Here is a 22,984-nt window from a genome sequence, read left to right on the forward strand (position 1 = left end):
AAGAAGCTTGTAGCTCAAGTGATTAAGAGCGAAGCTTGTAGCTCAAGTGATTAAGAGCATTTACCTATGCGTCCTAGGTTCGATTCCTCATTTTCCATTATGCAAGTGGCTTAATTAATATAAGAGACTTGTAGCTCAAGTGATTAAGAGCATTTACCTACATATCATAGGTTCGACTCCTCATTTCCCAATATCACTTGTATAAGAAGAAAAAAGAAGGAAAAAAGAGAGAGAAAAAGGTGGTGGATTGCATCCTAGGTTTGACGCCTCATTTCCCAGTATCACTTGTATAAGAAGAAAAAAAAAAGGAAGGAAAAAAAAGGAAAAAGTGGTGGATTAAAATTAGTACATAACATACACTTTTTTGCCCCAAAAGTAAACTGATATGCTCATGTGTTATTAGAAGTCATCTAACACACCTTTTAGCACTCATTTCACTTTTAGTGGAAATATAACTATATTAATTAAGCCCTAATTAAGATGGATGGGTTCAATATAACAGAAGAAAAGTATTATATGTAAAGCAGTGTGAAATGGATAACTTGTTTGAGAAGGCAGCCTAACGTGTCGGTCCAAAAAAACATGGAATATTGGGGGCTATGCCCTAAAAAAGAAAGCATGACTTAGAGTCATAGACTTTGTCTAGAGAGAAAGCACAAAAGAAGGTGAATTTATAACTCCAAGCACAAAACCATTCCTCTATGAACAAGCCATTCCCACATTTCTTCATTCCCTCAGGTATAAATAAATTTTATACATCTCGTATGACCATAAAATTCATTTCCTTTCTCCCTCCAACAGAACCAAAGATGGGCTTACCCAATTTTCTGTCTGTTCTCATTATTCTATCTGCATTTTCATGTTTTTCATATGGAGTTACTTCTTCCAAAGATCCAAACCCCTCCATTCAATCCATGGTTATGCAAACTTGCACTGAAATTGAAGACCAAAATTCATGCCTCACAAATGTGCAAGCTGAGCTCAAAACTATGGCCCCTGACAATCAAAATTCTGCTTCAATCCTAACTGCTGCGATTAGGCACACACTTAATGAAGCAAGAGCTGCAATCCAAAAGATCACAAAGTTCAGTTCTTTATCCATCAGTTACAGAGAACAGCTAGCAATTGAGGATTGCAAAGAGCTCCTAGATTTCTCTGTCTCTGAGTTGGCTTGGTCTTTGGGTGAGATGAACAAAATCCGAGGTGGTGACAACAATGAACACTATGAGGGAAACTTGAAAGCTTGGCTAAGTGCTGCCCTTAGTAACCAAGATACCTGCCTTGAAGGTTTTGAGGGAACTGATAGACGTCTCGAAGATTTTGTCAGGGGAAGTTTGAAGCAAGTCACACAGCTCATTGGTAATGTCTTGGCCTTGTACACTCAATTACATAGCTTACCCTTTAAGCCTCCTAGAGATCACGGCACCCCGGTGAATAAAAGTTCATCATCAGACGATCATTTGCCGGCATGGATCAGTGAGGGTGATCAAGAGCTGCTTAGATCCAATCCACAATCGGGTATGCATGCAGATGCTATTGTGGCGGCAGATGGGAGTGGCAAGTACCGTACAATCACAGAAGCTGTTAATGCAGCTCCAAACTACAGCAGCAAGAGGCACATAATATATGTGAAGAAGGGAGTTTATAGAGAAAACATTGACATGAAGAAGAAGAAAACCAATATTATGTTTGTAGGGGATGGGATTGGACAAACTGTGGTAACGGCTAGACGGAATTTCATGCAAGGATGGACTACATTTAGAACTGCAACTGTTGGTAAGTACCTTATATTCCATTCTTATATTATATTTTACTTTTGAAGTATTTTCATTAAAACGTATCGGATCCCAAATGCTTAAATTATCATAGAATAGGTCAACAATCTATATCGAGTTTAATTATTACGAATGTAGCATGTTATGTTACATATCTTTTGTCTGGTTCGAAGATTTTTGTGCACTATAAGTTCGTCTTTTCTTGGGATGCAATTATGCATGTGACATATTTTCTAAATATTACTATGGTTGCAGCCGTGTCTGGCAAGGGATTTATAGCAAGAGACATGACATTTAGAAACACGGCCGGGCCGGAAAACCATCAAGGCGTGGCGCTTAGGGTCGACTCCGACCAATCGGCCTTCTTCCGGTGCAGCATGGAGGGTTACCAAGACACCCTCTATGCTCACTCCCTCCGTCAATTTTACCGTGAATGTAGCATCTATGGCACCATAGACTTCATATTTGGCAACGGTGCAGCTGTGCTACAAAATTGCAGAATCTACACGAGAGTCCCCCTACCATTACAAAAGGTCACAATCACAGCCCAAGGCAGAAAAAACCCACATCAAAGCACTGGATTTGCAATCCAAGACAGCTATGTTCTTGCCACTCAGCCAACATATTTGGGCAGGCCATGGAAGCAATATTCCAGGACTGTTTTTATGAACACTTACATGAGTGGGCTTGTGCAGCCCAGAGGGTGGCTTGAGTGGTATGGCAACTTTGCTTTGGGCACCTTGTGGTATGGTGAGTATAAGAATTATGGGCCGGGTGCTTTGCTACCCGGGAGGGTCAAATGGCCCGGTTACCATATTATCAAGGATGCTGCAGCGGCTAGCTTCTTCACTGTTGGGAGGTTCATTGATGGAAGGGCTTGGTTGCCATCAACAGGTGTCAAGTTTACAGCGGGTTTGAGAAATTAAATAGTTAATGGAATTATTTGGACTAATATTATATAGATCGCATCTCTAATAAGATGGTTTTCATTTGTATCCTTCTCTAGCATAGTAGTAGCAGATATATGACCAAACACTGTTAAAAATTAGTATTTATTTCTCATTTACATGAGATATGGAAAATAAAGAGAAAAATTAGTGGTGTCTAATTTTTCTTTTTGTATTATTTTTGTATTCATTGTTTTTGTTTAATTATCAGTTTAAACCAAAAAAATAAATGGTCAACTTTAAACTCTCATTTGGTTCTCTAATTTCATTTTTATGTTATTCGTAAAGTTTTATATCATCTTCATAATTTAGGAATTCGACATGAATTTTTTTGATAATTTCTTGATTGTCGGAAACCTCTCAAAGTTCAATTACACATTTCATGTTTTGTTGATATCACATCAAAGAATTTCTACTCCGATAGTAAGGCTAGTTCTAAATTCGGAAAATTTAGACAAATTTAAACTTGAATTTTTAATTACAGTTGTATATTCAAATTCAATGTAAAGTTTTCAAACGTAGGTAGTTTTCTTCAACACTTCCCCAAACTATCGAAGTTACTAACAATTTAGATAGCTGGCGTGCAAACGACTTGGGGACTAGTTAACTGACCTAATATTGAATATTAATTTTTAGCATGTCTAAAAGTAACTGTGATTCTAATTACTTTAAAAAAAACTCTTAATTACGCGGTCAAATTATTGATGCTCCGTCCTCTGTGCGCTGACCAAAGCCTTCTCCATTGAGTTTAATTCTTACTCGACTTCTGTTTTTCACCTCTCCCTTTTCTTGTTTTGGAGAGAGAGTAACAACATCTAGCTTGGCATCGAACCTTCCTTACCCTCTAAACCTCATATTTTTTGCGACTGTTACAACTTTATTGCCACCAACATTCAAATCTGTCCTCCTCTATTCACCCTTATAAATTCACAGTTCTCTTATGCTTCAATTTCCAAACACACAACAGAGGGGGATACTAGCTCTCTTTTGCCTCATAGCTTCATTGGGAGATTTTGTGACAAACAGAGAAATAAAAAGGACTAATTGTTGTATTCAATTTAGAAAAATTCTCTTCGAAAACCGTCGAAAATGGCGTATTTGGAAGATGCAGAAGTGACATCCAAAAGAAGAATTGCTATTATTGCGGTTTCTGGGTTTTTCTTGGTATCAATGGTGGTGGCATTGACTGTTGGTGCTGGCATAGACAAGGGTTTCCACCTAAACCCATTCTCTGACAAGAGAGGCAGTTCCACTGACAAGTCTGCTTCAACAAAAGCCATCAAGGCCATTTGCCAGCCCACTGATTACAAGCAAGAATGTCTCAGTAGCCTCACCTCTGCAGCTGGAAACACCACCGACCCGATACAGCTGATCAAGATTGGCTTCCAGGCTGCAATGAAGCAAATCTATGAGGCTACCAAAAAATCCAATCTCTTGCAGAAGCTTGAGAAGGACCACAGAACCTCCATGGCCCTTGACACCTGCAAAGAGCTCATGGAATTGGCTGTTGATGAGCTCAATCAATCTTTTAACAGACTAGGGGACACTGAGAACTTCTACAAATATAAAACATTCATCATGGATTTGAAGGTTTGGCTGAGTGCCAGCATCACATACCAAGAGAGCTGCTTGGATGCCTTTGAGAACACTACTAGCTCTAATGATGCAGGGGAGGAGATGAAGACTCTATTGAAGACCTCTATGCGTTTGAGCAGCAATGGCCTTGCCATGGTCGCCCAAATATTTTCAGCCCTCACTGACTTAAACAATCCTGACCCAAGCCACCGCCGCCGCCTCCTTTCGTTTGATGGCCTCCCAATTCTTGGTCACGGGGATCTGGAACTCCCCGAGTGGTATGAAGCTGGAGTCAGAAAACTCCTCACAATCAGCACTGCTCCAGCTCCCAAGGCTCATAAGCCCGACGCTGTTGTTTCCAAGGATGGAAGTGGGAGCTACAAGACCATATGTGAGGCACTAGAACATGTGCCCAAATATGGTAATGAGACCTTTGTCATCTACATCAAGGAAGGAGTCTACAATGAATCTGTCCGGGTTAACAGGAGCATGACCAATGTGATGATGATCGGAGATGGCGCTAATAAGACCAGGATCACTGGAAACCATAATTTTGTTGATGGCACGCCCACCTACCGTACTGCCGCTGTTGGTAAGTAGACAAATGCTTATGTTGTTGAACTCTAAATCTAATTAGACATGTCATTAGTTTAATTTAAATGAATGGATGCATGCAGCTATCCACGGAGACCACTTCATGGCAATGGATATTGGTTTTGAGAACTCTGCTGGTCCAGAGAAACATCAGGCTGTTGCATTGAGGGTGAGTGCTGATGAGGCCATCTTCTACAAGTGCTCAATGGATGGGTACCAAGACACACTTTACACGCATACTCACCGCCAATTCTACCGCGACTGCACCATCTCCGGCACCATAGACTTTGTCTTTGGTGATGCTGCAGCAATCTTCCAAAACTGCACTTTCGTGGTCCACAAGCCATTGCCAGACCAGTCTTGCATTGTGACAGCTCAAGGCAGGAAAGAAGGGCGCCAGCCATCTGCAATTGTCATCCAGAACAGCACCATCACCGCTGATCCCGACTATTTCCTTGTCAAGAATGTGAACAAGGCATATCTTGGGCGTCCATGGAAGGAATATTCGAGGACCATCATCATGGAATCATACATTGATGATGTGATTCAACCAGAAGGTTGGTTGCCTTGGGCGGGTCAATGGGGGCTCAGGACATGCTTCTACACAGAATTTCGCAACACAGGCCCTGCCGCTAACAAGGCAAGGCGTGTGACGTGGCAGGGGATCAAGCAGATTACCAGGAGACATGCTGCACAATTCACACCTGGGAAGTTCTTTAGGGGTGATGAGTGGATTAAGCTCTCCGGAGTTCCTTACGTCCCCGGCCTTACCACTAATCGGCGGTCAAAAAACGCAACCACAACTAGATCGGTTTTGAGAGGCTTCTGAGTTAATTGATGGTGTTTCAGTTGTTTGTATAGCTACGTGAAACTTGATAGAATCAATTCTTCCAACATTATGGAATGAGCAGTTTGCATGAATAGTAGTTTAGTGTCAGTGGGAGGCAAACCATGAGGAGAAATTATGGTAACCAAAATAACCCATGAATCGGGATTAGAAATATAATGCATTCCCCAAATGTACTAAACAACGTTCTTTTTCAGGTGAACTGAAACACCATTTTGAAATTATAGGAACTATTGGCGTTTAAAAAAGGAGCAAGTTTTTACTAACCAAGGTTGAAAACAAATTTACCCAACAGAGTAATGAAGTAAACACGATACCAGACACCTAAAGAGAAACAAAATTGGATTCCAGAAATAACACTTTCAATTCTAATTAGCTCAAACCCTAAATCCCTTGCTGTTTCTCTTTCCTCTAGCCTTCTCAAACTTCCTTCCCTTCGATCGGACATAAGGTTTGGTGTGACTGTGTGGCACACCAGGTGCTGGACCAAAGTGTTTCACTGCTTCACGTGCATTCTTTGGTCCTCTGAGGAGAACCTGCAATGGCAGCAAAAAGAAGCTTACTTGATATTAAGAGACAAGATTTCTAATTTAACCAACAGTGACGTTATACAATGCTAAAAGTTCATACCACATTCTGACCCAATGGTGCCCTCAATGCAAGCTGATCAAATGTTAGGCACTCTCCTCCTGCCTTCTCAATCCTGGCCCTTGCAGTCTCAGTAAATCTGAGTGCTGTAACCTTCAATTGAGGAACTTCATAAACGCGAATATCATCTGTCACAGTCCCCACAACCACAGCAATCTTGTTGTCCTTTCCTTGCATATAACGAATCAACCTTGAGAGAGAAAGTGGTGCCTTGTTGACTTTGCTCATGAAGAGACGTTTGAGAATGACCGCATTGAACTTGCTTCCAGTTCTCCGGACAAGAAAGCGGTAGAGCTGATCAAGGAAAAACCGAGTATCCAATCAGACAACACATCCATATCATTATAGTATACAATAAGAAAAACAAAAGCAGAGAAATAAGGCAGAAATCATGAATCCGACTAAAAGATATCTGGTCAACAAACCTCAAAGGAACAAAATTTGAAAAAGATGGGCTAGTTCCCTCAGAATTTTGTTAAAGATATAATCATGCAATAATCAGCATTAGCATGGTTTAAAAGCATCACAGGGAACATTTCCTCCATAGTTCAGCATCATTAAACAATGCTATAAGAATTTTGAGATACAAAATGAAAGAAAGCAGCTTTCTAAATAATCTGGATCAGAAAACAATTCTAAAGGAAAAATAAATTCAAACGATCCAAAGTATTAAAAAAAACAAATAGTAGCAAATTACACCAAACGGTGCTCTATTCTATCGGAATGTAATTCAAAATCCTTAAAAGAAATAACAGATGCACTTTTTCATTATAAATCAGACTTGACAAACCGAAGTTGCGAAAGGCTCAGATAGATGTGGGTTAAGTCTATTCCCTGACCTACAAAAGGTCTCGTAATGAGCTGGGATACACATATATCATCATTGCAGAAAGAAAAACACCAAATTATTCAAACCCGAAATGAGAGAGTTTTACAGAAAATGGAACAAAAAATATTCAATCTTTCATTTGCTATAGATACACATATTTCCATTCCTAAACATATTTAGTATATGTATATTTTACAACAAGCATTCTTCAAGTAAGATACTTAAGGGCAATGAAATCATACCCACATACAAAAAGTCGTATAAACGCAAATAAGCACAAAGACAAAAGTATATACCTTGACGAGAAGCTTGAGATAAATATCATCGGACTTGGGCGCAGTGCGCTTGGTCTTCTTGCTCTTACCTCCTGCAACAAGATCGATACCCTGTTTCGAACCAAACGCAATATATTATTCAAATGGAAATACAGTAACATACATGTAATGCAAATAGAGATAGAGAAGAGAGAGAGAGATACCATTGGAGCTGTTGGTGCAGAAGCTCAGTTGCTCTGGTTGGGACGCCGCTTATCGCCGAGTGGACAGACCCAAATGAAGCTAGGGTTTTGAGAAGCTTTATATACAATTAGTATTGATGCTGCTAGTGTCGGGCTTTTTATCAAGTATGTGAGGGTCTATTGTTTCTAATGGAGCTTCGGCCGCGCACACATTGGGTTTTGTTGAAGTGTGGTCCAAAAGGAGCCCTAGTAGTTTTACACGCTTGTGTTCTAGGCCCAGTATAATTATCAGTCCAACCCATGAAAATGTAAAACAGAAAACCCCAATTTTTTTCAAGCCCGGCCCAATAAGAGCTTAAAGTTTTGGGGTGATGCGCGTGTAAAACGACGATAGTGTGTGTGAGAAACCTTCCTCCTCCAAATTGCTATTGCTTGTATTAAATTTTTTTAATAATACGATAAATTTGTTCCCCCTCATTAAAATTATAGCTCACCCACTAGAGCAGAAATATACACTCCTATGAGTACTGACTGTTGGAGATATATCAACGGTGGTTATCTAGAAACAGAAACCATACGCTTGCTTTTGGCCTGATTTTTTTTCACCCATATTTACTTTGAAAAAGAGAAAAAAGAAGAAGAAGGGAAATGATTTGTTTGATATGAATTGAGAGCCGCTATATTGCGTTTGAACGAAAAGACTATCAGGAAACCAGTGAAAGTACATTCTGAAATGCTATAATGAAGCTTAATATACACATGCTCAACAAAAACCAACGCAAGCCATTCTAAATCCCTACCCTCAAATTTTGCTCTAATGAGCAAATTTTGACCAAAAGGAGTCTAAACCCAGAAAAAAAAACCTCTTCCCTGCACAAGCAATAACATATGCAGTTATGATTTACAAATTTCATAAGAACTTTCGTGCAATAAAATTATCGGAAACTTTCAATATGATCAAGCCTTCAACTTTGGGATTAAGAAGGCGCTGCTTCTCTCTTGCCAAGCTCATCTATTAATAGAATCCAAACTCGCTAGCATCAGTCGGGCTTGTTGTATCTCCTAATTGAGCTGTGAGAAATCTCCAAATAATCAGTTCTTTCCAGTTTTAGGAAGCTGCCCCAAAGAAACACAAAATTACGCCGTCATGATTAGATATCATCATACGTACATCATGAAAATAAAATAAAGAACGGTACACATACCTTTTTAAGATTTAACTTGGATGAATTAGAACCACTTGGGGATGCTTTATTATCCACTGGTTTTAATATCTCAAAGGAACACACTAGACCTTCGTCAACACTCAATAGAGCACCGGCGTTATCAAACTCCCCGCCATAGTTTGGAGCTGAAAATATAGTGACTAATCTTCGTTTTGCAAAAAACTCATAGCCGTCCTCCACCACCTACAGTGTAAACTTATTATAACCATTAATATGGGCAAGTTGGATTACGTGATCATGAAAATAATTTGGCAAATAGTCCTAAGGCTGTGCACATAAGGACGCCTAGAGGTAATGCCTGCAATGTTTTTACTAGAACAGAACACAGTGGACGTCATTTATAAAACTAATAGGGGAAAGGAGAAAGAAGGGGCAGGGAGGCTTATTTTGGCTACACATATATACAGTTACGTCATTTGTATTGTAACTTGGATTCAAGTTCCTCAAATAGAAATAGGATTACCTGATGACCCCGGCAAATGAGATCAAGTTCATTCTTATCTAAAAACTCAATAACTTTATCAGCTCCAAAAGTGCAGGAAACACCTCGATCACTCTCTGCCCAGCCCTCAATCCTAGCATCAGGATCAGACCACAGCAGATCGCATAAAAGACCATTATCTGGAATGTCAGTTGGCCTTTGAAGTTCCTTTATTTGATCCAAATTTTCCAACTCCGGTGACAGCCCCCCATGCATACAAAGTATCTTTTCATCAATAAGTGCAGCGACAGGCAAACAATTAAAGCACTCAGTAAATATTTTCCAAAGCCTAACATTAAATCTCCTTTTACACTCATCATAGAACCCGTATATTCGATTAATCTTTGCATCTTCATGGTTTCCTCTCAAAAGGAAGATTTTGTCAGGATATCTTATTTTATAGGCCAGAAGCAAACATATTGTCTCCAAACTTTGCTTGCCTCGATCCACATAATCTCCAAGAAACAGGTAGGTTGCAGAAGGAGGGTAACCACCATATTCAAATAGCCTTAGCAGGTCTTGGTATTGTCCATGTATATCACCTGTAAGACGCCTGCAATATTAGGAACACCAAGGACACAGAGAAATATAAGGAGATAATTGTTATATTTTCTTTCAACTATCATTTCTGCCCTGTATTTGATGCAAGCTACATTACAGCATCATTGATACACTGTCCCATGATGTACAACAAGAGGACCAAGAAAACAAAATGATACCAAGTACTCAAAATGCAGCAAAGGAACATCCAAATCAAGTTGTTTTCAAATCCTTTTACAAAGTTAAAAAAAAAACTGGCCATTACGAAATAAAGTTATTTCTTTGCCTTTCATGTTCATCATTGAGCAGAAAATGAACATTATTAGACAGAAATTGCATCTAATTAACAAAATGACATACAATGCGACATCTCGATCACTCAAATAGATGTCCAATTCATCTAATGAACATAGCATAAGAACGATCATATTTTTCTCAAAATTCAAACAGAATACTCCAAAAGTTCATTATCCAATACAGGGCATGAGAAACGCAAAATTGTTACATCCCAATTTAATCCAATTATCAATTCCGACATCATTCTTATTCAATACCAATCTTTTACATAATCATCCAGAAGCATGAAAGCACAAAAGAATAAATGATCCTGGTAATTGGACAATTCAAATTACCATCATGATCATGAAAAATACTGTGAGAGAGAGAGAGAGAGAGGATGAGAGAGCTGACCACATATGCGAACCGGAGCTCGCACCTCAAGAAGATTAGGCTGAGAAAGGAAGATTTGGCGGGCGTTGACGCAAAGTTGACGGATCTCTGCCTCTGATAGCTGCACTTGTTTTCCTCCTTTGCCTTCCAATAGCCTCCTTATTATATCATCCAATACACCCTTATCCATCATCCCCTCCATTGTCATCATCATCATCTCCTCTGCCTCTTCTGCTCCAAACGATGCACCAAATCTCCAAAGAACCCAGATTGAAATTGTCAAAAGTTGGAGAAGAACGATAGAGATTTGGGAAAGGGGTAGCTTCCAAATCCAGAGAGATTAATCAAGAATTCAACTTTATAGATAGAAGAAGAAGAAAGATGAAGTGGGTCAATAAAGGAAAGCCAATAATTTATTGGCAGCAAAAGTTGAAAAAGAAAAAAACAGAAAATGAGAACAGAGAGAGATGGCCAACTGAGGAGGAGGTAAGATTAAAGCTTTGGATTCCAGGGAGAAGCAACAAAAGGAAATTGAGGAAGGAAGCGAATGATGGGATAGATAGAGATGGGTTGGCAAATTTTTGGCTTGAATGTTTCTTTATCTTATTTTCTATTTTTCTACTTCCCCCTAAATTTTTCTCGCAGTGCCATGTAGATCTCAGTTTTGTTGAAACCTTCAAAGTTGGACGACCAAGTGCGCCAAGAACATAGACCGGCGCATGATAGCAACATAGTACACGTGGATAATGTTCTTGGGTCCTCAGTCATCACCAATGATGGTGAGCATGAGAACGTGACCTCTACATTCTTCTTTAGTTTTCTGTATGAATCTATCGCATTACGCATCTATTATTCATTTTAAACTTTCTTGACCCCTAATTTGTAACAAGGTCTGTCGTGATATATATTAGCCACCTTAGTTATTATAAAACTTGAAATTTGACAAAATTGGTGCCGTTAGCATTATTGATATCGTAAACAGGATTGTTGTTTTATGAGGTCAATCATATCATGATATTTTTTACTTTACCAAAGTTGTACGACTTTTTTAAGTTTTAAAGAAATAAGAAAATTTTGAATTTATGTGTTAAGGTATGTTGAGCAAGTATTATATTTCCTATATTGTGGTTGGGTGTGTTGAGTAATAGGGTTTTTGTACTTTTGGCCTTTGCATCTTTGAATTTCTTCCAATGTTTGTGAGCACAATCTGTGAGAGGCATGTTGTCATAGGAAGTGAGAACAATATTCCAATGTTTGTTTGTCTATAGTTTATACAAGTTCATTGGACCTTCAATATAGAATTTGCAGGTGGGTCCTTTACCTTATAGTTTTGGTTTTATATTCGCACTTGGAGCTCCATTAGTTTTGAGAGGTCATGTAAAGGTGCTTCATTAGTGGATTAATTAGTGCGTGGCGGCCAAAACAAGTGAGACAATATTAGTTAACTGGATCAACATTTCCTTGGATGAATAGGTACCGTATATATTATACACCATGAGACACAAATTTGTGAGAGATTTTAGCCTTTCATCTTACAATAAAACATCAACCTGTTAACTAGTTTATCAGGCAAGAGAAGAGAGGGAGGGACAGTGGGACAATCATATTACAAGCTATAATTAAGCATCAATTGGAATCGGGTCGAAAATAATGACCGAATCATGAATTTTTATAAGAATGAACTATACACATGTGACATACCTATATATTTATCATTTAAGGATTTTCTGGAACTAAGTAGATGAATTGTTTCAATAATAGGGAGGACTAATTTCCTCTAAACATGGGTGAACTTACTAACAATTAGCACTGAACTCCTAATTTTTTCAACATTTGAACTGAACTGGTAGCCTAGCCCACCCTAGTCTAAGGTTGGCTCCGCCCTTGGTCGAAAAACTGGGACGGTGTATTCGAGAACCTTCTCTCAAGATTGTTGATCTCTATCTTCGTTTTTGGTTTTGTACAATTCAAAACGATTTAAAATGGTAACTTTTTCTTGAGCTTTTATCCTTTCTTCCTCTGTCAGGTTCGCATAAAGAGACTTAAATGTGGTATATGAGGTTCATGACAACCTGCTGCAATTTTGCGGACAAAGTAGCAGCATTAGTTCACAATCTAAGATTCTAGAATCTTCTTCATTCTCTAAATCCTCAACAAACCCATAACAAGAAATCTACAGAAAGAAGATGGAAAATTTATTTTAAACAAATATTGAGTAAATAACTTACAGCTAAAGGTACCGAGAATCGAAAAGAAGTGTCGAGTATCCTCCAGATTCTAGGAAAATAAATCCTACTATTATTACATCAACCACCTTTCACTCTTACATTAAATTGCAAGTAAGTTTATGTTATTCATCTTCCCAAATTTGCATGAGTAAAATAATAAAATAAATCCCAAAAACTAATCAAGTCTCAACTGGCTTTAAGACAGAATTCATAGGAATTAAAAATAAAAAATAAAAACATGAAAAGTGATAACAAGAAGTGCAAACTAACTTACTGGATGGATGAAGAGCGAAACACACTGGTAAAAGAATTTACGAGTAGCCACATGACCAACTTTAAAACTGTGCTGCTGGAAACTTTCACAAGCCTCTGTGAAGCCTTCGACTGCTCTTTCATGACTCAAAAGGATGGACCCCACAATGGTGATGTGGGGCTCGATCTGGGGCCCACCAAACTCAGCCCGGAGGCCCTCCGTCACTTTCTTGATCCTGCGGACCACGTCATTGGGTGGTATGGCCCAGACCGCGTACCTGTGCATTTTTTCCTGCACATCTTGGTTTTCTGGAACAAGAAGAAAAGAAGAGTGTTCTATTCAAGTTGATGAATTAAAAAAGTGTGTATATATATGAAATGGAGAAATAATAAAGTTACCAACGGGGACACGCATTAACGGCGATTGCCGATTGAAAGGCTTGTGGGTTTTTTCTGAGTAGAGGGCGAGGCAGTGGAATAATGGAAGAGGGCTGAGAGTTTTTCGGCAATTTGTTTGGGGTAGGCCGAGGTTAGCGGTTTTAATTACTGGTTACTAATTAATATTGCCACAAGTTTAATCCCATTATTAAGTGTGGAAAATGATTTGATATACTAATCAGGGCAAATGGACCAGACGCTCGGCGTAGCTCAGACTTCATGCATGGCTTTGTCAATTTCTTCTAACAACTCCTTCTCCCCCTCTCAACTAAACACTAACAAATTAGTGTTTTCTGATCACATTAACCAAATTATCAAACCGTTTCCAGTGCTTACTTGGCAGCTTTTAATTTTGATTAATTCACTGAGTTTTTTTTTACACTGTTTTGGGCATTGAATCGGTTAAACATGAGAGTGATAGTATCTCAAAATGTGCATGTGTAATTTCTCGAAATCCGTTAATTTTCACATCTGATTGTTAGTATTGGCCTATGATATAATTGGTGGATGGAGTTTAATTTCAGACACATGATCAAAGCAAAGCAACAGCTCAAATTCAACTTTCTTGGTCATAAGCTCAAACTCTAACTCTTTTTTTTTTGGAAATCAGACTCAACTCTGAGCGGGAAGTCAGGAATGGAAAATTTAAAATTTATTTTAGAATAAAAAAGATAATGGGTAGTTGTGTTTCATAAAAATAGGATCAATTATCTGATTTTTCTTTTAATTTTTATTTTTTAAAATATGAAAAAGTGTGAATTTATTATATTGTCCTCATTTAATTAATAATTTCAATTATTAATATTTGCATTAACTAAAGGCATTTTCTGGTATTTTGAATATTTCACAATTCTCTGCCTTTTGCTTTATATATATAGATTACTGATACATAAACATGTCTATTTCTTTTCATCTCCTTTCTTTATTTCTCTATTTTCGAGATATTTCATATAGAAATTCGAAATTCGAAATTCAACATATACAAGTTAAGGAAACAAATGAATTTCTGCACTTCTTTTGTAGAAGTATGCACTTGGATTTAATCTACCAACGCTTCTCTTTTTACAGAATTTTCGTAGTTTCAAATTTCATAGCATATACAATTGTGGCAATGGCAAGAAGTGAGAAACTATATTGCTGAATTACTTATCTACACTCTCAAGCTTGTTGCCTCCCATGATCGGAACTAAAGTATTCACATATACAATAGTTTCGACACGACATAGATTCTCAGTATATATTAAAAGATTTTTGTGGTTATTGGTACCAAGGTTGTAGGATACTATATTCCCACATCCGTCAACCAGAAGAATCTCGTCATTATTCCAAAATGCCAATACCCTTTTAATGTCTATCACGGACTCAAAAGTGCAGTGTCTAGTCCAAGAACCCTTAGCACCGTCAAAGTCATCCAACACCCATAATCCATAGCATTCAACAAATGTACCAAAACTATCTAGGCCAAACAAAGCAACAGATTCATTCCACAGAAGAATGCGCATGTCAAAACGATATACCGCTGCCTCATATAAACAATCTGGAAGTAATATGTTATGAGATACCTCATCACCGGTGTCAAACAAAAATATCATTGTCTTCTTTTTCTCATCCTCGAGTCTATCAAAGTAAGACTCGAATTCTTTTGGTTGCTCATACCCCAACCAATAACATATTCCTTTCCAGTACATCTCGAAATATTCAGGCCAAAAGAAAGTGTTCTCTGTTTCTAAATAATTATTCTTGATCTCTCGCCAGGAATCAGTAGTGAGGGTGTATATTTCAACTCTAGGAGGGAAAAAAACAAGACGCTGATCATAAATTTCCTCACCATCACATGAAATTCTATGAATTTTGTAATCTTTTGATTTGGGATCGTATCCAAACCCCACAGCACACTGGATCAACTGTGGAAGGCATGATTTGGGAAGAAGCTTGAGTTCCTTGATTGCTGGATTGCATAAAACAATGTTGTCACGACGGTCACATAAACAAACTATCCCATCACACTGGCCTATCATACTTAGAGATTCTATAACCTCAAACCCACTACGTTGTCCTCCTGAAGAAAATGGAAATTTGATGTCCTCAACAAAAGAATTGACTTTATGCTCATCATCGTCATAATCATTGCAAAAATAAAGGAAGGAGAATCCAAGTTCTTTCTCACCAGTGCTAGTGTCGCTGTGGAGAAAACGATTGACAAGGATGCAACTAGTGGAGCGTTTGTTGTGCATGGAATTGGAGAGGTGCCTTTCTACAAACATGGGATCGTTGATCATAGTATACCACGATTTACGGACACACTTGAATCGCATTAGAGATTTTGAAGGCAATCTTGATAGGATATGCAACACCATCTCTTCAGACATCTTGCAATACTCTGTCAATTCGGCTTTGATCCACTTCTTTTTCTTCTACCTCTTTTCTATATATTGGTAGAAAAAAGAGAGAGGAAGAATTCCAGGGTCAGATCCCAAACTTAATCGGATCGGATTATACTCTTATATTATATATTCTCTAAAGTAACAATTATACCAAATTGCTTTTATTAAAAATATATCTCATGTCATACACATATATACAGGTTTTTGTGTGTTTTTCACAAAGGGTAAACTTAATTCGTTACATATTCAACCAAGAGGTATCAATCTTTAAACCATGATCATTCCCACCACCACGAGGTTATCATGGCTATCAACGCCACCTCTATTGCCATGACCACGACCATTTCAACCACTACCACCACCCCACGCCATCACCACCTTGCCACAACTACCACCATCACTAATATTTATTTAGAAGATTGATAGATTGATACCTCTATCAAGATACATTGTTCCAATTACCTTTAATAAAGAAACTTTACAAATTTTAGTACTTTTAATTCTCTTTTAATTCTCCATCATTTTGAAGTTACTCGTCCAAACACAGGGTAAAAAAAAAAAAAAAATTTGATTTTACAAATATCTTAAAGAAAAACAAGAAAATTCCAAAGAGCAATTTGATACAAAGAAAAATCCTTGAATTCGTTATTATATATAGAAAACAGATACAGATGTTCCAAAATGATACCTCTTAGAGCTCGGCTGAGTCTCTCAAGCTCTGGAATGCTGGGCTCATATGATGATAGTGATCCAGCGACAAAGGCTCGAAATATTTTGGTGCGTATGAGAATATTGTGTTTGAGTTTTGGCTTTCGGAGCAGACTAGCCATGAAAACACAGAAAATTTGGATCACTTCTACGACACACCAACGAATTCTAAACTTTATTTAGCATTAAAAAATTAATAAAAAAAAGCGGTCAAGTCCCTATATAAAAAGAAAATAGAAATTTTGATATAAATCCAAAAATCCAACCAAGAGTTGGGTTTAATCCACATATTTGTATTGTTGATACAAGTTCTTTGTTTTTTTGTCCAACATTGGATTATATTCCTTTTTTTAAAGACATTATTTTTCTCGTTTTTAAATTTTTTTTATTGTTCCCATTATGCCCATGACATATAAATAGGGTAAGAAAGTGATTTGTATGACCATAAATAACTAAGAGATTTTATTATGGTTTTAATTTAGGGACATAAATAAAGTAATAGACTGATTTGTATGACAATAATTACGAGATTTCTTGGTTTAAACTATAGTATCATGCTAATTATTACAAGAAAAAGCAGTATCATGAAATTTTGGTTTCTTTTTTCTTTTCTTTTTTAAAAAAAAAAGAAATTTTAATTTTTTTTTTAGAGAAGAGCGATAGTATTGTATTAATAGGGGGATAAGCAACGAGTATAAAAAGGGACTAGATCGTCGGAGGTTAGACAAATTTCTCTACACATACGGACTCAGTCATCAGACTAATTAACTTAGGCTTCTTTAATTGATTGATCATTGCTTTCTCCTTGTGATGAGGTGGTGCTTTATTCTAGGACGCCAACTTACTTGGTCACTCTATAATCCATTCAATAACGTTCATCCAGGATCTTGGTTTTTATTACTCCGGAGAAGGTGCCCTGAAATGCAGTTCTTTCTTCCTTTTTGTTTTCCTTTTTTTTGGAGGTTATAAATATTCTTTCACATGACTATTTCACAGAGCTCTATATTGTGTGACGCACACGAACAGTCATTATTTAATTCTCCTGGAAATTTTCTTCATTTCCATTGGCCATTGCCAACCTCAAAAGTGAGTCATTGGACTTTCTGCAAAAATGGAAGAACCATTGTTTTATTAAGATCTTTGCTTTAAATTCTAATTTATTTTTATTTTTATTATCAATTTTCTTTTCAGGATGACATTCACACTACGTAAGAAAGAAAACTTAATCGACATCCTAGTAAGATTACCTGCAAAATCCCTCGTTCGGTTTCTGTGTACATCCAAGTCATGGAGTGATTTGATTGGCGGCTCGAGTTTTGTTAGCGCACACCTTAATAGGAATGCCACAAAACATGCCCATGTCTGTCTACTTTGTCTCCACCACCCAAATTTTGAACGCCTGGTCAACCGTGATGACCCATATTTTAAAAAAGAATTTCAATGGTCTCTTTTTTCCAATGAAACATTTGAGGAGTTCTCCAAGTTAAGCCATCCCGTAGGGAGCACAGAACATTATGTGATATATGGCTCAAGCAATGGTTTAGTTTGCATATCCGATGAGATACTGAATTTCGATAGTCCTATATACATATGGAACCCATCAGTTAGGAAACTTAGGACCACTCCAATGAGCACCAACATTAACATTAAATTTAGTTATGTTGCTCTCCAATTCGGGTTCCACTCCACCCCCGGGTTAATGACTACAAGGCTGTAAGGATGATGCGTACCAACAAAAATGCCTTGGCGGTTGAGGTTTATAGTCTCAGAACAGACTCTTGGAAGATGATTGGAGCAATTCCTCCGTGGTTAAAATGCACTTGGCAGCATTATAAGGGTACATTTTTTGACGGAGTAGCATATCACGTCATTCAGAAAGGTCCTATATTCAGCATTATGTCCTTCGATTCAGGCAATGAAGAATTCGAAGAATTTATAGCACCAGATGCCATTTGCGGTACATTTGGGTTATGCATCGACATTTACAAGGAACAAATTTGTTTGCTCTTTAGATGTTATGGTTGTGAGGAGGAGGGCATGAACAAAGTTGACTTATGGGTTCTGCAAGAAAAACGGTGGAAACAATTGTGTCCTTTTATTTTTCCATTGGATGAATGGAGTGGTGCAATCGGGATTAGCATAGATGATGAACTCTTAATGGCAATAACAGATTTCGATAAGGGCGTAGCAGATCTATATTTGTGTAATTACGAATGCCAGGATGTTCTTGAAACAGGAATTAAGTTGGCCGTCGTGAAATATGACGAAATCGAATTCTTGTTCGCAATCACTTACATACAAAGTTTGGTTTTCCTCAATAATTATTAAACAGATGTAATAAAGAAATTTTTTGTTTTCATTTCGGTTTGTTTTGCAAAGATAACACTTCAATTTGAGACTAGAAAAATTCCAAAGTAACAAATCACAACATTCCGTATGATTTTCATTAGGATTATGTATAAATTGACTAATAATAATAGCAACATAAGCAATATCAAACCGAGTATGCGAAAACATCTCTTTTCAACCAAGTTCTTTTAAGATACGTTCTTTACGAGTCCCTTCCTTCTAGGTTAGGGTTTTAGAAAAAGTCTACTGCAGCTGCTAGGGTTTTACATACTCTAGTGGATTGCGGCGCACGGCGACTGAAAAGAAGAGCTTCCTAGTCTATGAGTGAGAGGGAAGGCAAGGTTGGGAGGCTTTAGGCTTGGTGTCCTTGTGTTTTTGTAGTCGGCAGTCGGTGTTTGGACGTGGCAATGGAGACTGTGGATGAGTTAGCGAATGGGATGACGAGCACTCTGGCAATCTCGGATGCTGAAGCCTTCGAGGTTGTTGGAATTGAGGAACTCGGAGCGCTGAAGGCTGAGCGGTTCCTCCTGGGGGGGAAACTTCTTACGTCCAGATCAATTCATAAGGAGTCGTTCATAGGTACCATGAAGAAGATTTGGCATACCAGGGAGGTCTTTACAGCGGTCCAACTTGATGATTCATTTGCGATTTTTGTTCTCTTTCAAAACTGAGTTGGATCAACGTAAGGTCTGCAAGGGTCGACCAGGACTTCTGATAGGGCGCTGCTGCTGTTAACAGGTACTGATGGAAGCGTTGATTCCATTGGAATTCCAAAAAATTTGGATTCGGGTTCGATGTATTCCTCCCATATTTTTTACGCTGGAAATGGGGGAGAGACTAGGGAATTTTTTGGGTAACTTTGTTCAAGTGGACCGTGGCTTAAAGGGGGACTTTTTTGGGTAAGAATTCGAGTGGGGCTAAAGAACTCTGAACCACTTAAGCGTTGCATAACACTGCGCCTCGCCCGCGAAGAACCTGCTAAGCAATATGACATTGCAACAGTCGAGGGCAGCGGTTAATGAACAATACAAGAAGTGGACGACGATGATGAAAGATGTGTTTAGCATTTGAGCCTCTTATGAAGGTCAAGATTTGAGTCTCTTTAAGCACACTAAATTTCCTTTTTTTTTTAGGTTGAGGGCAACATAGTTGGTGACCGGCGATGGTTGGCCGGCAGTCGGTGAGGTACGGCGGTGGCTGGCTGGCTGGAAGACAGTGAGGTACGTCGGTGGCTGGCCGAATCCAGCGGTGGTGGTTGGCCAGAAGTTGGCGTTGGTGGTAGCTAGCCAGCAACAGCAGGCCGGTAATGGGCATTGGTGGTAGCTGGCTGGCAGCGGCAGGCCAGCGATGGGCAGCGGGCAGTGACGGCTGGCCATAAGGGGATTGTCGGAGGTGGACATGTGTCATAGTGTACTTGATTTAGAAGGAGTGACATTTTGTGTAAATTTGATATTTTTTAAATTATATTATTGTAAAATTAGGAACTACTTTTTGGTCTTTGGCTTTATGCTAATTAGGTGAAATTGCATTCATATCTTTCAAATTAGTAAAACTATATAGTGTCTTAAAATGAAAGCTCCCTATATTTAAAAAGGATCCTATTGCATGATTTGGACATTATTTTCTAAAAACGGTGGGGTTATTATGCTCAATATAATTTATTGGGTTAACTGACAATTTACCCCATGAACTTGTATGCTATTTTCAATTTGCACCCTCAAATTTTTTTTTTCGAAAATTAAGTATATGAACTCATTTTTATTGCCAATTCCCCCCTACCATCTAAATCTCAACATTTCATCCAATTTTCTGTTAAAATTTTTGTTTTTAAACAAAAGTAAAATATATATATATATATATATATATTCATGGGGACCCAGAACCCAGCCCCCCACCCCTTACTGTGTTTTCTTCTCCTCCCGTTCCCCATGGCCACCACCCACCGCAAGCCACCTTTCACCCCCAGACCCATCCCCTCTTCGATTTTTTTTTCACTCCCAGACCATTCACTCCTCCTCGTCATCTTCTCCATTAAGCTTTGATTTCTCTTTTTCTAAAATCTCAACATGATAAACAAGCATGATAGCAACCCCCACCCTAAGATCTTCCTAGGCCATTGCAGCCGAGCCTACGTTGACCTGCCTCCACAACGATTCTCTCTCTTTCTCCTTATAGATCCTGACAGGACCCGCCCCAGATTTTCTAGAAAACCGAGACGAATTCCGTCTTGTTACCGACATCACCCCGATATCGGGCCCACTTATTAAAGACCGAGACTTACTACCAAAATCTTGACAGAATCTCCCATGTAAATTGAACATTTTCCAAAATTCAACATGCTCAAAATTCACAGTTTAAAAATACCCAATCGGCAGCATGCTTTAAAACGAATAAACAGCTTACAACAAAGGCCTCCGACTTCATAAATCAACCCTAGCACGGGCAATAATAGAGCATATCTAAGGAATTCGATTACAACAAAAATAAAGTTCAAAGAAAATTAAATGAAGAAGGAGTCCTACGAAGGCTCAAGACTCGTAAGCATACGATCCGGCTCGACTGCGGAGCTCAATCAACTACTGGCTGGGTAGAGCAAAACAGAAAAATGTGAGTGGACAAAAATAAAGTTTAGTTCAGTGTAAACCAACATAATATAACCCCACAATTTAATAAACCATGCAAGAAATCAGCACAATCAAGTATATGCATCCCAAAACCAGCACAATCAAGTATATTCAAATAAAGTTAAAACAACACCGGATGCCAAGTCCGAAATTCATAAAGAACACTTTACAAACCAACCATTCAAATATTATAAGTCCCAAACTAAACTCTCGAAAGCGTACCCCTTGGCAAGACCGGTAAGGAAGTATCCTCACCGAGAAATAAGAATGAATGAATAGTTATATATATGTAAATATATAATATAAGATATATATATAATATAAATATGACCATCACCTAGTTGTACCGGGGAAACAATCCAATCGAGGGATTGTTTGACTAGTCACCATGGCAGAGTCCTCATGAAGAGTCCTTAATTCACCATGTGACTAGGGAATGAGTCGTCCAACTGGGTGACTAACTCTCAGCCAGCACGTACAGCCGATTCCCTCAAAACTCGTACGCCTGTGAACAGTCCTACGCGCGCAGACTACCCAATCAAGGGTCTATAGCAACATCCCGTCAAGGATGCCCCATGTTCCGACATCTCCAAGTATCTCAAGTTTCTGTATCCAAGTTTCAAATCCGGGGAGGTACATAGGGTAGTGCTTATAGCACTCTAAACTGACATTCTAGACTCATCACTTTCCACAATCTCATCTCTACAACCCAAGTACCCCACACATAGCCAAACATATATAGAAATTCTCAAAATCCATATATACATACTCAAAATACTCAAATATGCCAAAACCCAAAATATATTACCAATACTTTACGAAAATAAAGAATTCAACTATTAAATATAACATGAATTTCAATAAACCATTTAATTCATATGCATAAAATTCCCATTATAAAACCGTGCTTATAAGTTGAAAATAAAGTCCATTCACAAGTAGTCCCAGACTGCTTGACCTTGAGAGGGTCCCGCCTGCGGTGTACGCGTGGTTGGAGTACCTATTTTAGAATACGAATACGATATTAATACAAAGCGTTTCGAATGAGAACGTTGAATTAAATATCCTAATTTCCCGGTTTCTAGCAAGTGCACGAGGAACGGGACAATCTGAAAGTTCCTAAGGGTTCCACAAGGTCTAGGATACACGTCCCGTAAGTTTGGTTCAAAACGGACGGTTATATCGCTCACGATCAGACAGTTATCATAAAATCCCAAACTTTAAGTTATTGAATCGGAACATCCAGGGCTCCAATTCATGATCCGCGAAATCCTACACGATTCTAGGAAAGTCTAGATTAACATATCTTGAAATGGAGTCAATCCAACGGTCCGAACATGTCAAACCCAGATAACGCATAATAGGCGTAAATCCGTTCGATAGTCAAACGATATCCAAATTAAAATCAGAGCA

General features: G+C 38.3%; 5 protein-coding genes and 2 pseudogenes across 6 annotated transcripts; 3 read left to right on the plus strand and 4 right to left on the minus strand.

The window, feature by feature from the left end:
• LOC18775229 (putative pectinesterase/pectinesterase inhibitor 22) lies at positions 706-2,894 on the plus strand. The gene is made up of 2 exons (XM_007207320.2): positions 706-1,776; positions 2,031-2,894. Exons 1-2 carry the CDS (start codon positions 765-767, stop codon positions 2,699-2,701), a joined length of 1,683 nt encoding a protein of 560 aa, XP_007207382.2. The 5' UTR covers positions 706-764; the 3' UTR covers positions 2,702-2,894.
• Positions 3,812-6,035, plus strand: LOC18774279 (putative pectinesterase/pectinesterase inhibitor 28). Its single transcript, XM_020567007.1, has 2 exons — positions 3,812-4,889; positions 4,975-6,035. The coding sequence occupies exons 1-2, from the start codon at positions 3,812-3,814 to the stop codon at positions 5,718-5,720; spliced, it is 1,824 nt and encodes a 607-aa protein (XP_020422596.1). The 3' UTR covers positions 5,721-6,035.
• On the minus strand, positions 5,860-7,800 carry LOC18774728 (60S ribosomal protein L18-2). The gene is made up of 4 exons (XM_007205900.2): positions 7,694-7,800; positions 7,512-7,601; positions 6,369-6,680; positions 5,860-6,274 (listed from the first exon to the last, which is right to left on the minus strand). Exons 1-4 carry the CDS (start codon positions 7,694-7,696, stop codon positions 6,116-6,118), a joined length of 564 nt encoding a protein of 187 aa, XP_007205962.1. The 5' UTR covers positions 7,697-7,800; the 3' UTR covers positions 5,860-6,115.
• Positions 8,329-11,269, minus strand: LOC18772898 (serine/threonine-protein phosphatase PP1). 2 transcript variants are annotated; one of them, XM_020566591.1, is made up of 4 exons: positions 10,610-11,269; positions 9,362-9,921; positions 8,878-9,081; positions 8,329-8,743 (listed from the first exon to the last, which is right to left on the minus strand). In XM_020566591.1, exons 1-4 carry the CDS (start codon positions 10,803-10,805, stop codon positions 8,735-8,737), a joined length of 969 nt encoding a protein of 322 aa, XP_020422180.1. In that variant the 5' UTR covers positions 10,806-11,269; the 3' UTR covers positions 8,329-8,734. The 2 variants fall into 2 exon arrangements, with proteins under 2 accessions (XP_020422180.1, XP_007205536.1); XM_007205474.2 differs by having other exon boundaries at positions 8,329-8,788.
• On the minus strand, positions 12,513-13,354 carry LOC18772502 (annotated as a pseudogene).
• LOC18774450 (F-box/kelch-repeat protein At3g06240) lies at positions 14,649-17,373 on the minus strand. The gene is made up of 2 exons (XM_007207906.2): positions 16,579-17,373; positions 14,649-15,931 (listed from the first exon to the last, which is right to left on the minus strand). The coding sequence occupies exon 2, from the start codon at positions 15,873-15,875 to the stop codon at positions 14,649-14,651; it is 1,227 nt and encodes a 408-aa protein (XP_007207968.1). The 5' UTR covers positions 15,876-15,931; positions 16,579-17,373.
• LOC18774857 lies at positions 17,602-18,926 on the plus strand (annotated as a pseudogene).

The sequence above is a fragment of the Prunus persica genome, chromosome G6 (genome assembly GCF_000346465.2).
Source record: "Prunus persica cultivar Lovell chromosome G6, Prunus_persica_NCBIv2, whole genome shotgun sequence".
Lineage (NCBI taxonomy): Eukaryota > Viridiplantae > Streptophyta > Magnoliopsida > Rosales > Rosaceae > Prunus > Prunus persica.

Excerpts from the sequence above, each read along its gene's own strand:
- LOC18774728 (XM_007205900.2), bottom strand. Across the intron at positions 6,681-7,511 it reads ATCTCAAGCTTCTCGTCAAG|CTCTACCGCTTTCTTGTCCG; the intron begins GTATATACTTTT and ends TTCCTTGATCAG. Across the intron at positions 6,275-6,368 it reads CACCATTGGGTCAGAATGTG|GTTCTCCTCAGAGGACCAAA; the intron begins GTATGAACTTTT and ends CTGCCATTGCAG.
- LOC18774279 (XM_020567007.1), top strand. The coding sequence starts at position 3,812 with ATGGCGTATTTGGAAGATGCAGAAGTGACATCCAAAAGAAGAATTGCT. Across the intron at positions 4,890-4,974 it reads CTACCGTACTGCCGCTGTTG|CTATCCACGGAGACCACTTC; the intron begins GTAAGTAGACAA and ends GGATGCATGCAG.
- LOC18772898 (XM_007205474.2), bottom strand. The coding sequence starts at position 10,805 with ATGATGATGATGACAATGGAGGGGATGATGGATAAGGGTGTATTGGAT. Across the intron at positions 9,082-9,361 it reads TCATTTGCCGGGGTCATCAG|GTGGTGGAGGACGGCTATGA; the intron begins GTAATCCTATTT and ends TTTACACTGTAG. Across the intron at positions 8,789-8,877 it reads CCAAGTTAAATCTTAAAAAG|CTTCCTAAAACTGGAAAGAA; the intron begins GTATGTGTACCG and ends TCTTTGGGGCAG.
- LOC18774450 (XM_007207906.2), bottom strand. The coding sequence starts at position 15,875 with ATGTCTGAAGAGATGGTGTTGCATATCCTATCAAGATTGCCTTCAAAA.
- LOC18775229 (XM_007207320.2), top strand. The coding sequence starts at position 765 with ATGACCATAAAATTCATTTCCTTTCTCCCTCCAACAGAACCAAAGATG. Across the intron at positions 1,777-2,030 it reads ATTTAGAACTGCAACTGTTG|CCGTGTCTGGCAAGGGATTT; the intron begins GTAAGTACCTTA and ends CTATGGTTGCAG.